This window comes from Macaca thibetana, chromosome X, assembly GCF_024542745.1.
Source record: "Macaca thibetana thibetana isolate TM-01 chromosome X, ASM2454274v1, whole genome shotgun sequence".
Lineage (NCBI taxonomy): Eukaryota > Metazoa > Chordata > Mammalia > Primates > Cercopithecidae > Macaca > Macaca thibetana.
This window is the reverse complement of record NC_065598.1, coordinates 16,307,295-16,320,093: the sequence shown is the minus strand read 5'-3', so window position 1 is coordinate 16,320,093 and position 12,799 is coordinate 16,307,295. Positions and strand designations below refer to the sequence as shown.

The following is a 12,799-nucleotide window of genomic DNA, read 5'->3' as shown; positions in this document are numbered from 1 at the left end:
GCCTGATGGAAATTCACCATGGGACTAACTGTGGCACAACTCGAACTGAATTGTTTTCTACTACTTTTTTTTTGAGACAGGGTCTCACTCTGTAGCCCAGGCTGGAGTACAGTGGCATGATTATAGCTCACTGCAGCCTCAAACTCCCAAGCTCAAACGATCCTCCTGCCTCAACCTCCCAAGTAGCTGGGACTACAGGTGTGCACCACCACATCCATCCGGCTAATTTCTTATTTTTTGTAGAGATAGGGTCTCACTATGTTGCCCAGGCTGGTCGCGAACTTCAGGCTCAAGTGATCCTCCCGCCTTGGCCTGCCAAAGTGTTGGGATTACAGTTATACTACTTTTGCGAACTCAAAAGACATGATGCTGGTTTTGTGTTTGGGTGCTACCAAATGGTAAGAGTAGGCATACTGAGGCCTTATAACTTCAAACATATAAAGAGGCAACTCTCAGCAGTAATGTATTGAGTACGTTCTCCAAACACCCGTGAATCTTTACGGCCCTCTGTCACTGCAGGTGCAGTCACTCGCCTCCCTGGGAAGCTCTTCCATTTTTTCTCCTGAAGAGAGCGGGAAGGGAGCCACCACTTGCTAAATGCCTGTCATGTGCATACCGAGCACTGTGTTGGGCATGTGGTAGAAAGTCAGAATGAGGCCAGGCACGGTGGCTCATGCCTATAATCCCAGTACTTTGGAAGGCTGAGGCAGGCGGATCACGAGGTCAGGAATTTGAGACCAGCCTGGCCAACATGGCAAAACCCTGTTTCTACTAAAAATACAAAAAAAATAGCTGGGCGTGGTGGCAGGCGCCTGTAATCCCAGCTACTCGGGAGGCTGAGGCAGGAGAATTGCTTGAACCCGGGAGACAGAGGTTGCAGTGAGCCGAGATCAAGCCATTGCACTCCAGCCTGGGTGACAGAGCAAGACTCCGTCTCAATGGGGGGAAAAAAAAGAGAAAATCAGGCCGGGCGCGGTGGCTCACGCCTGTAATCCCAGCACTTTGGGAGGCCGAGGCGGGCGGATCATGAGGTCAGGAGATCAAGACCGTCCTGGCTAACACGGTGAAACCCCGTCTCTACTAAAAATACAAAAAATTAGCCGGGTGTGGTGGCGGGCACCTGTAGTCCCAGCTACTCGGGAGGTTGAGGCAGGAGAATGGCGTGAACCTGGGAGGCGGAGCTTGCAGTGAGCCGAGATCGCTCCACTGCACTCCAGCCTGGGTGACAGAGCGAGACTCCATCTCAAAAAGAAAAAAAAAAAATCAGAACTGAAAGCTTACTTGCCCCTTTCACAGCCAGCTCCCCAGTGGGGCTGGCACTGGCAGCCCCCACCCAGAAACAATCTAGTCCCTTCCTTTAAATCATGGAAGTTTATGGGTTTGTCTCCTTCACTAGTCTTTGTGCTCCCCAAAGGATGGGGCCGTTGCATATGCATTTTTGTGTTCTCAGAGCCTCAGTGTGGTATCTAGCACATAACAGGTGCTCAATAAAACTTGGCAGGTTAATTAAGACAAACCTATACCATACCTGACTTCTTTGTATGTTGCTCTTCAACAAATTTTTTCTGTTCCTTCTGAAAATCTCCTATAATTGTCTGTTAAAAAAATACACAGTCAAATTAAATAGCAATATATCTAAGGTTGAATTGATGACTTCCTTAGTTCAAATATTTACCAACATAAACGAAATGCTATAGGCCCATTGCAAAAAACAAACTCACTCCTTAGAGTCTTAAAAGGGTTGTTCCTAATAGGTTAGGACCTTAGTTGCATGATGCAAAGGCATAAATATATCCTCAAACAGTTATAAAGTTAAACTTACAACATGAAAAGTTGGCCAGGCATGGTGGCTCATGCCTGTAATCCCAGCACTTTGGGAGGGCGAGGCAGATGGATCACTTGAGGCCAGGAGTTCGAGACCAGTTTTGGCCAACACGGTGAAACCTCATCTCTACTAAAAATACAAAAATTAGCTGGGTGTGGTAGCGCATGCCTGTAATCCCAGCTACTTGGGAGGCTGAGGCAGGAGAGCTGCATGAACCCAGGAGGCAGAAGTTGCAGTGAGATGAGATCACACCACTGCACTCCAGCCTGGGTGACAGGGCGAGACTCCATCTCAAAACAAACAAACAAACAAAAAACATGAAAAGTTTAGTATAACCCCCAAGTATCAATGTATTGATTGTAATATATTAAAATAAAAACAGCGCCGGGCGCGGTGGCTCAAGCCTGTAATCCCAGCACTTTGGGAGGCCGAGGCGGGCGGATCACAAGGTCAGGAGATCGAGACCACGGTGAAACCCCGTCTCTACTAAAACATACAAAAAATTAGCCAGGTGCTGTGGCGGGCACCTGTAATCCCAGCTAGTCTGGACGCTGAGGCAGGAGAATGGCGTGAACCCGGGAGACAGAGCTTGCAGTGAGCCGAGATCGCGCCACTGCACTCCAGCCTGGGGGACAGAGCGAGACTCCGTCTCAAAAAAAAATAAAATAAAATAAAATAAAATAAAATAAAATAAAATAAAATAAAAACAGCTATTTAAACCAAGTACTGTAATTTGAATGATACTTGTTACACAAAGAGAGGAAAAAACCAAAAATCTCAACAATTAACATTTTTATCAGAATATGATATTCTACTTAGGTTAAAAAATGTTCATAAGAAGAAGAAACAATCAAGAGGAAACAATGAATTTCATACATTTCTACTTCCAAAAGATAATTGAATGTACCTTGTCAATGATGCCATCTATTTTTCCTTCTTCTACGGATTTCTTTATTGTTTGTGCTGTTTCAGCAACTGATTCAGTTATCTTTTTTGTGGCAGCAGATGCAAAGTTAAATAAATAGTCTGTAAAGAAATAAAAAGAATCTGTGGTTATTATGTTTGAGATTTTTCCCTTAAAGAGATCTTAGGAGAATCTAAAGCATTAGGGCATGTTCCTTTTTCATAAGGACTTGAAACAAGGAATGAGAAGCACTGACAGTGTTGAAAAGCACCACTTTCTTGGAGGACTGGTCAACCATATGGGGCCTTTCATTCATCTCTTTTTGTTTGTCTTTTTTTTGAGACAGTCTCGCCCTGTCACCCAGGCTAGAGTACAGTGGCGCGATCTCAGCTCACTGCAACCTCTGCCTCCCAGGTTCAAGCGATTCTCCTGCCTCACTCTCTTGAGTACCTGGGACTATAGGCACCTGCTACCACGCCCGGCTAATTTTTTTGGTATTTTTAGTAGAGACAGGGTTTCCTCATGTTGGTCAGGCTAGTCTCGAACTCCTGGCCTCGAATGATCTGCCTGCCTCAGCCTCCCAAAGTGCTGGGATTACAGGCATGAGCCACCGCGCCCCCGGCCTCATTCATCTCTTTCAAAGACCCTTAGCATACTCTTCCTAGTAGCTGCTTCAAACTTATCTTGCTCTTCTCAAGTCTCTGGTTCTAATTTATCTCAGTAAATAATCTACCCTCCTACTTTGCCAGTAAGGACAAGGCTCCTTTATACTTTCCTTCCTTTCTAGATCTCATGCATGCCATCTTTATTTTCTCCTCCTTCCCTCCTGTTCAAAGAAAAAATGCCCCTCCTTTCTCAAATTAACATGTCCCAAGATAAATCTGGGGGAATTTTAAATAATAAATAGAAATCTTGCTAAGCCCGGCCGGGCGCGGTGGCTCAAGCCTGTAATCCCAGCACTTTGGGAGGCCGAGACGGGCGGATCACGAGGTCAGGAGATCGAGACCATCTTGGCTAACACGGTGAAACCCCGTCTCCACTAAAAAATACAAAAAACTAGCCGGGCAAGGTGGTGGGTGCCTGTAGTCCCAGCTACTCGGGAGGCTGAGGCAGGAGAATGGCGTAAACCCGGGAGGCGGAGCTTGCAGTGAGCTGAGATCCGGCCACTGCAACCTCCACCTCCCAGGTTTAAGTGGAAGTGGGTAGCTGGGATTACAGGCGCCCGCCACCACACAAGGCTAATTTTTGTATTTTTAGTAGAGATGGGGTTTCACCATGTTGGCCAGGCTGGTCTCAAACTCCTGACCTCAGGTGATCCGCCTGCCTTGGCCCCCCAAAGTGCTTGGATTACAGGTGTGAGCCACCGAGCCTGGACTAGAAATCATTCTTACTAATAATGAGCAAATATGTAGAACAAGATTAAAAGTGGAACCCAAAAAACTTCCAGTTTTTACAAAACAAAACCACAGAATTAGCTTTCTGGAAGACCTGAAAAGATGTAAGTGTCAAGGTTCTATTGCACTATCAGGGTTCATTTGTAGACATATATCATTTCAAAGTCCACATCCTACAGAATCCAGGCTGCCGAAAGAGACTTGAGGCAGGTCTTGAAGCTAGACCTGCTGAGGGATACCCCCAGGCAACTGACGTCCTCCTCTCATGAGAAATAGCTGGCACATTAGGGCAGTCTTGCCTCTCTTACTTACACCTGTTGAAGGGGCAGGCAGGTGGAGAAGGTCCCATACGAATGGCGAAGGGAGCTCTGCCCACCAGATTCCATCCTCATTCTGTGGGTGGTATTACTTTCAGGAAACCAGCAGACTGTATAAGTGTGCCTGGGAGCCAGTAATATTATCACTCCATCTGAATGATCCTTTCACCAGCTTCCCATTTAACAGTGTACTTCCTCCCACTGTGTCTGGTACTGTTTATCTGTCAACCCCAACGTAACACCCCTAGGAAATACCACAGGAAGCTACTTGCTACTTATCTCTGCTCTAGTTCTCATCTTTCTCCTTCTTCCTAGTCTATAGTCATATGATCACATGGAAATTCTTTACTACCTCCAAGGAGGCCTCCTTGGTTTGAAAGGTTTTTGTCTGCCCTGTCTTTATCTGGCTAACTCTCCATACGCTGTGGGTCGCCACTTAAATATCACTTCTCCTTAGGAAATATTCCCTTGACTAGGATGGATGTCCTGAGATGGGTTCCCTCCATATATCCCTGAAGACTGTTGCCTGATCAACAATCTTCAAAACACTCTACCGATTACTTGGTGAATGTCTTCTCAGCCAGACTGAAAGCCCATGCTGAGCCCCATGAGTGCAGGGACCCAGGCTGTCTGATTCCCCACTGTATCCCCAGTGGATGACCAGTGACCAGTATGTACTTGTTGAATGGATGAATGAGGAGTGATACAACAAATGCTGAGCTTGAGTGAAATCACTCGTTTCTCTTTAGTTATGACTACTCTACTTGTACAGAGTGGTATGATAAAATGGGTAGACAGCCATACTAGTTTGTAAAACTGTTGTGGGCCAGGTCTCACTAACGCAGGCCTTCATCACAACTGTTTCAGTACTGACTGAGTGGTTCAGTTAAATATTAAAAGCCAGTGACCTTATACAAAGGCTGGAATGTAACAAAAGCTCACCAAGAGTTTTGCCTAGGCCTTTCCTGAACCTTAAAGCATGACTAAATGATTTCACTACTGAAAATATATGAAAGAGTTCTAATTAGTTGGCTCACGGAAAAATAAAAGTGTTTAAATACTTTAACAGAAAAAAGGAAAGACTAGTCAAATGCTTTTTCAAGTTTATGTGACTTAAGTAAAATCTTCGATAAATAAGCTAGCTTTAAACATTATTGGTAAAGTAATATTAGAAATGTCTTCAGAGTTGCCAGCATGTTTTTGCTTGTATTTGTTGATCAAGCAATTTCATACTTATCTTTGCCAAATACTATAATGTGTCAAAATTTGGCATAGAGGCTACAAAACGATAAGTCAGTCCAAAACAGAGTGATCTTTGCTTGTGTAATTTTTCTTTCTTATTTTTTTGACACGGAGTTTCGCTCTTGTCACCCAGGCTGGAGTGCAATGGCACAATCTCAGCTCACTGCAACCTCCGCCTCCTGAGTTCAAGTGATTTTCCTGCCTCAGCCTCCTGAGTAGCTGGGATTACAGGTGTCCGCCACCATGCCCAGCTAATTTTTGTATTTTTGGTGGAGACAGGGTTTCACCATGTTGGCCAGGCTAGTCTTGAACTCCTGACCTCAGATGTTCTGCTCACCTCAGCCTCCCAAAGTGCTAGGATTACAGGTGTGAGTCACCGTGCCCGGCTGCTTGCGTAATTTTTAATAAATAAAACATTGATATTGGTTTAATGAAGATAGCTACATCTTGAATTATTTAGTAAAATACCCTAACTTCTGATCTTGTGGCCTTAGGCAGTCTAGTTCACAGACATAAAGGAAGTTTGTTCTGGGAAAGGACGGTTATCATCTTTGTTTCAAAGCTAAACTATAAACTAAGTTAATGAATGAGAATAGCTTAGAGGTTAGAAGCAAGATAGAGTCAGTTACAGCAGATCACTTTCACTGTCTCAGTTGTAATTTTGCAATGGTGGTCTCATAACTTTCAATGATGACTACTGCAGTTTTTATAAATAATCTAGGTAAATGATTAAAATAAATAATTAGATAAATGTAATGGGATAAATACTTGTAAACAAATGTCATAATTTTGAATCTAAAGTAATATTAAATTAAACAACAAATATTTCATTATTTGGGTATTTTCCAATAAAAATAGATTATAGGAAAACATTCTTTCTAAACAGTGTGTCCTTTTTAAAGGGTAACTAATTTTTGTCTAACTCAAAGCTTATTTAAAGGTTATATAAAAAACATGGTAAAAGAAACAAGGAAATAAGAGATATATAAATAAAGTAATAAAAATAAAGAGAATTTAAAAGATTACTGGTAAAATATCTTCAAAACATAAACATTTGGTCTAAATTATGCAGGTCAAATATTAGGTTTGCTAAACGCTTTGCGTCATAAATTCCTTCTTCAATTTAAACATTGTTCAATTTATTGTGGAGCATTAGATTCTAGATAAGGCCTGGAGACATGTGAAATTAGCCATGCCCCCTAGCTATGCAAAAAGGTATTAAAGAAAAGAGATTTTATATAAGAAAGGATCTGTATGGCAAATTCTTGTACTAAAGTAACTGGATGTTAAAAAAGAGGGATGTTTAGGACAAGTCAGAAAGTCAAGGCATGTCATAGCTTGTCTGTGTAAGTCGTGAAAGAATTTATGAAAGGGAATTTATGCAACAAATATCATATAATTTAAAGGTGATTAGGTCTCCTAAATGCTTTATAAAATGCCACTATGACTCCTAGCTGTACAAATGGCCTGTTTTACAGCTAGGTAAGGCCTGGGACACATGGAGTTAGATGCTGGAATAAGTCAGACCTTATCTGCACTTCTGTCTAGGTCTTAGGCTCCACACCTAGTACATAAAATCCCAAACTTATCAAAGTTTTCACCAAAAGTAAAGGCTGCTAAGAGTTAACAGTGTAACATGCATTTAAGACTACTGAAGAAATAGGTTTTTTTGTTTGTTTGCTTTTGTTTTGTTTTTCTTTTTTTGAGATGGAGTTTCGCTCTTTCACCCAGGCTGGAGTGCAATGGTGCGATCTTGGCTCACGGCAACCTCTGCCTTCCGGTTTCAAGCAATTCTCCTGCCTCAGCCTCCTGAGTAACTGGGATTATAGGTGCCCGCCACCACGCCCGGTTAATTTTTGTATTTTTAGTAGAGACGGGGTTTTACCATGTTGGCCAGGCTGGTCTTGAACTCCTGACCTCGTGATCTGCCCACCTTGGCCTCCCAAAGTGCTGGGATTACAGGTGTGAGCCACTGTGCCTGGCCTGAAGAAACAGTTTTACATGGAAAAGTAAAATATGCTCTTGGTAAAAAGCATATTTTTTTTTTTGGTAAAAAGCATATTTACAAGGGAAGTAAAATATGCTTTTGGTAAAAAGATTATAAGGAGGCATGAGAATGTGAATTTTTGCCTAGATTAAAAGGAAACGATTGTTTTAAGTTGGATAAAATAAACATGAAGGTTTAAGCAAGCTGTGGAAGGTTGATTGTAAAGGAAATTCTGTGTGTAAACATACTGGCCAAAGTTAAAAGGGTATCATCCAGTTTTTCTGTAAATTGAGTATTAAAATAAAAGCACATAGGCCAGGCATGGTGGCTCATGCCTGTAATCCCAGCACTTTGGGAGGCTGAGGCGGGCAGATCAGGTCAGGAGTTCAAGACCAGCCTGGCCAACATGGTGAAACCCCATCTCTACTAAAGATACAAAAATTAGCTGGGCATGGTGGCACATGCCTGTAGTCTCAGCTACTTGGGAGGCTGAGACAGGAGAATTGCTTGAACCCGGGAGGCAGAGGTTGCAGTGAGTCGAGATCACACCACTGCACTCCAGCCTGGGTGACAAAGTGAGACTGCGTCTCAAAAAAAAAAAAAAAATCAATACAATCAATAACATAAAAGCAAAACAGATTTCTCTGAAAGCACTAACCTGCTCTTTAATGAAAATTATAATGGGTTATAAGAGGTCTATAAAAATCTTACCTTATGGTCAAACATTAAAATTGGGTCAATATGTCTATGAGGTTTTAATAAGAATTGGGTTTAACATTAATAGTATACTAACATAAAGGTGAAATTTGGCTTATTTAGTACCAAAAACCATACAGGAAGCATTGCCAAATATAAAATGGGGTTTGGCTTTCCTTGGGCCATATATGTATAAATATGTTATTGGCATGTGTTCCAAAATCATGTGAAACGCCTATAATTCTGATATATCAGTGTATGTTATCAGTAATAATTATAATTATGTTAAATAATTGTGTGCCACAGAGGTAACAGATTTTCTTGTCAATTGTGTCTTTTTTTTTTTTTTGAGATAGATGCTCGCTCTGTTGCTCAGGCTAAAGTGCAGTGGTGCAATCTCGGCTCACTGCAACCTCCACCTCCCGGGTTCAAGCAATTCTCCTGCCTCAGCCTCCCGAGTAGCTGGGATTAGAGGTGTACACCACCATACCCAGCTAAATTTTTGTAATTTTAGTAGAGACGGGGTTTCACTGTGTTGCCCGGGGTGGTCACGAACTCCTGAGCTCAGGCAATCCACACACCTCAGCCTCCCAAAGTGCTAGGATTACAGGCATGAGCCACCGTGCCCAGCCTCAATTGTATCTTTAACTATGACTACCCTAAAACTTTTTGTCATCTATAAACAATTGTTGTCTTGTTTTTGTCCTCTTTAGTTTTTTTTTTTTTTAGGTGGAGTCTCATTCTGTCACCCAGGCTGGGGTGCAATGGCATGACCTTGGCTCCGCCTCCCAGGTTTAAGTGATTCTTCTGCCTCAGCCTCCCAAGTAGCTGGGATTACAGGCACCTGCCGTCATACCTAATTTTGTTTGTATTTTTGTAGAGATGGGGTTTCACCATGTTGGCCAGGCTGGTCTTGAACTCCTGACCTCAGGTGCTCTACCTGCCTTGGCCTCCCAAAGTGCTGGGATTACAGGCATGAGCCACTGTGCCCGGCTGTTTTGGTCCTCTTTAGAAGGTGATCTTACAATCAGCTATAAAGCTCTAACATGTGCTCTTGAATGCAGGTTTCTGATAATTTTGGAGATTGTGACATCAGAATAGAGAAAAAATGTTCAGGACTCCTGAAGACCTAAAATGTTCATTAATATCAAGCAGGACAGGAATTAGCTGCATGAACTGAATAGCAGACTGGAGTGATTTTTTTGACTTTTTGCTTAAAATATTGCTAATTCTTTGTTTTGCTTTTCGGAGTCAAGGAAACTTTTCTTTTGAACTACTGACAGCTTTTAACAATTTTGTATACTCCAATGAACAAAATGGGGAGCACATTTGTTTCTTCTCTCTACCTGATTTTCTCCAGAATTTGGAAACTATTTGTGAGTATTCTTAATTATGGAAATATAGTTATTTGCATAAGTTCAATAAGAATCTGTTTTCATTTGTAACAGGACACAACTGGAAAAACTGGTTATTTTACCAAGGCTTTGACTGGAATGGTGTGTTTTCCTTTAATGAATCAAACTTGACTTATGGAGCCAAGAAAGCCCTTGGAAAACTGCCCTCATATTTTGTGTACACAGTCCCTGTACAGGGTTTCTGATCTGTGGTAAGTAAAGAATGTCACTTTCTGACAGGCCGGGAACCCCAAGTTATCTTGGAACCTCAAGAGGAGAGGAATTCACCCACGTCATAGGTATTTGATGGTACAAATCCATGGCTGGGCTTGGCTTTAAAAAGGTCTTATCTTGCCGGGTACGGTGGCTCACTTCTGTAATCCCAGCACTTTGGGAGGCCGAGGTGGGTGGATCACCTGAGGTCAGGAGTTCGAGACCAGCCTGACCAACATGAAGAAACCCCGTCTCTACTAAAAACACAAAATTAGCTGCGCATGGTGGCGTGTGCCTGTAATCTCAGCTACTTGGGAGGCTGAGGCAGAAGAATCACTTGAGCCCAGGAGCGGAAGGTTGTGGTGAGCCGAGATCATACCACTGCACTCCAGCCTGGGCAACAAGAGCAAAACTCTGTCTCAAAAAAAAAGAAAAGAAAAAAAAAAAGTCTTATCTCAGATTCCTTCTATGGAACAAAGTTTCAGCAAAGCCTTTTTTTTTTTTTAATTTTTAAAAAATATATTAAATAAAAAATTTTATTTAAAAAAATAATTTTCCTTGCTGCACTTTATTTATTTCTATTTTTTATTTTCTATTTTTTGAGACGGAGTCTCGCTCTGTCGCCCAGGCTGGAGTGCAGTGGGGTGATCTCGGCTCACTGCAAGCTCCACCTCCGGGGTTCACGCCATTCTCCTGCCTCAGCCTCCCGAGTAGCTGGGACTACAGGCACCCGCCACCACGCCTGGCTAATTTTTTGTATTTTTTGTATTTTTTTTTTTTTTTTGAGACGGAGTCTCGCTGTGTCACCCAGGCTGGAGTGCAGTGGCGCGATCTCGGCTCACTGCAAGCTCCGCCTCCCGGGTTCACGCCATTCTCCTGCCTCAGCCTCCGAGTAGCTGGGACTACAGGCGCCCGCCACCACGCCCGGCTAGTTTTTTGTATTTTTAGTAGAGACGGGGTTTCACCATGTTAGCCAGGATGGTCTCGATCTCCTGACTTCGTGATCCACCCGCCTCGGCCTCCCAAAGTACTGGGATTACAGGCTTGAGCCACCGCGCCCGGCCAATTTTTTGTATTTTTAATAGAGACGGGGTTTCACGTGTTAGGCAGGATGGTTGCGATCTCCTGACCTCGTGCTCCGCCTGCCTCGGCCTCCCAAAGTGCTGGGATTACAGGCATGAGCCACTGCGCCTGGCCCCTTGCTGCACTTTATACAAATAAACTGGCCAAGTACAGTAAAGCAAATTGGTCCTACCATGATTTGTCTTCTAATAAAAATAGGAAACTGGAGGAAGAAAAATTACGTTTCAAAAACTATTGTATACCTGTTAAATTCTAGTCTTGTCTGATGTTTTCCAGTTTTTATTATTTTCTACAGTTTGGATTAAATTCTAATTTTTCTGGCTACAGGTCTTCAAAATAATGTTTTCAATTTTTCCTTTTCCTTTTCCCCCATTTTTCCTAATTGGAAATCACTGAAACCTAAGCTGTGCTTTCTTAAAGCCCTGTGAACTGAAGACTAGACAACTTAAACTTCAGAAGAAAACAGCAGTAACCTATTTATATGTGTTGCTGTTGCATACTATTAAGTTTCAGCAGGTGCTGCCTCGAAGCCTCCGAAACAGAGAGTGCTACTGGGAACAAGTCAACCTCTTTTACTTCAGTGCTGCATTTGGTGCCCCATGAGGATGAGCCCCTCTAAGCAGGAAGTAGCCAGAAAGATTATGATGCCCCATCTCCCTACGATTCTCATGATAAATAAATATACAAGCATGATAGAAATCATGCTCAAATTGACAGTAGGGATTGTGGCAGACCAGGTCTCACTAACATAGGCTTCCATCACAACTGTTTCAGTACTCGCTGAGTGGTTAAGTTAAATATTAAAAGCCAGTGCCCTATACAAAGGCTGGGATGTAACAAAAGCCCAAGAATTTTGCCTAGGACTTTCCTGAACCTTAAAGCACGATTAAATAAGTTTTACTGGGGGTCTGAAGAGACTCCCCAGGCCTCCACAAACAACTTGATTGGGAGCCTGAAGGAACTCCCCAAACCTCCATGATTCAGCTGGAGACAAGATAAGGGTAATCATCTCAGCACTTGGACCCAGTTAGATTAAGTAAATTTACTGAGGCTCCAGAGGAAGGTGTTCAGGACTCAGACCTTAGTTACAGATGAAAAGAAGTTAATCACTTATGTCTTTAGATGAATGCACACTTAACACGTAGACATATAGCTTAGAAGGTATATAAGCTCTGGAAAACTTTGTAATTTTGAGTTGGTCTGGTGATATTTTCCAGGTCTTCTCCCTGTAACAGAAATAAAAACTCTCTTCCTTCCCAGTTCATCTGCATCTCGTTATTGGGCCATGAGAAATAGCAGCCCGACCCTCAGTTTGGTCCAGGAACAAAACCATGCTTTGCAGTCAGAGAAACAAATCTAAAGTTCCAAAAGAAGAGGGTTCTTTTGGAAATAAATTCCTTTCACCCTTTCCTCAGAAACATATTTTGAATTCAAACAACGATTTTTATTCCAAGGGAGAACTGTCATTTAAAAACTGGTATTTTAGCATAATCATTTCATTCCTCAGTTAGATTTTAATGACTCTGTGGGTAGAGTTTACTGAACACACTGAATATTTGAGAAAGCACAGTTCTTGCCCTCAAGGAACGTCCATCTCTAAAGCAAAACAAATAAATAGAGAATCAAAGACAAAAAGAGGAACAAGATTATTCATTAAGCAAATGTGGCAACATGGAGGGAGAACTATCTCCAGAGAGTTATTAGAGTGGCCTGGGAGCGAGATGCAGAGCATGACAAGAGATTT

General features: G+C 42.4%; 1 protein-coding gene across 1 annotated transcript in view; it reads right to left on the bottom strand.

The window, feature by feature from the left end:
• SYAP1 (synapse associated protein 1) overlaps nucleotides 1–12,799 on the bottom strand; it is a 46,436-nt gene that overhangs the window by 27,315 nt on the left and 6,322 nt on the right. The window contains exons 2-3 of the mRNA XM_050777655.1: nucleotides 2,733–2,851; nucleotides 1,529–1,595 (exon numbers count right to left, since the gene is read on the bottom strand). Coding sequence (XP_050633612.1) covers nucleotides 1,529–1,595; nucleotides 2,733–2,851 — 186 coding nt within the window. The remainder of the gene's footprint in view (nucleotides 1–1,528; nucleotides 1,596–2,732; nucleotides 2,852–12,799) is intronic.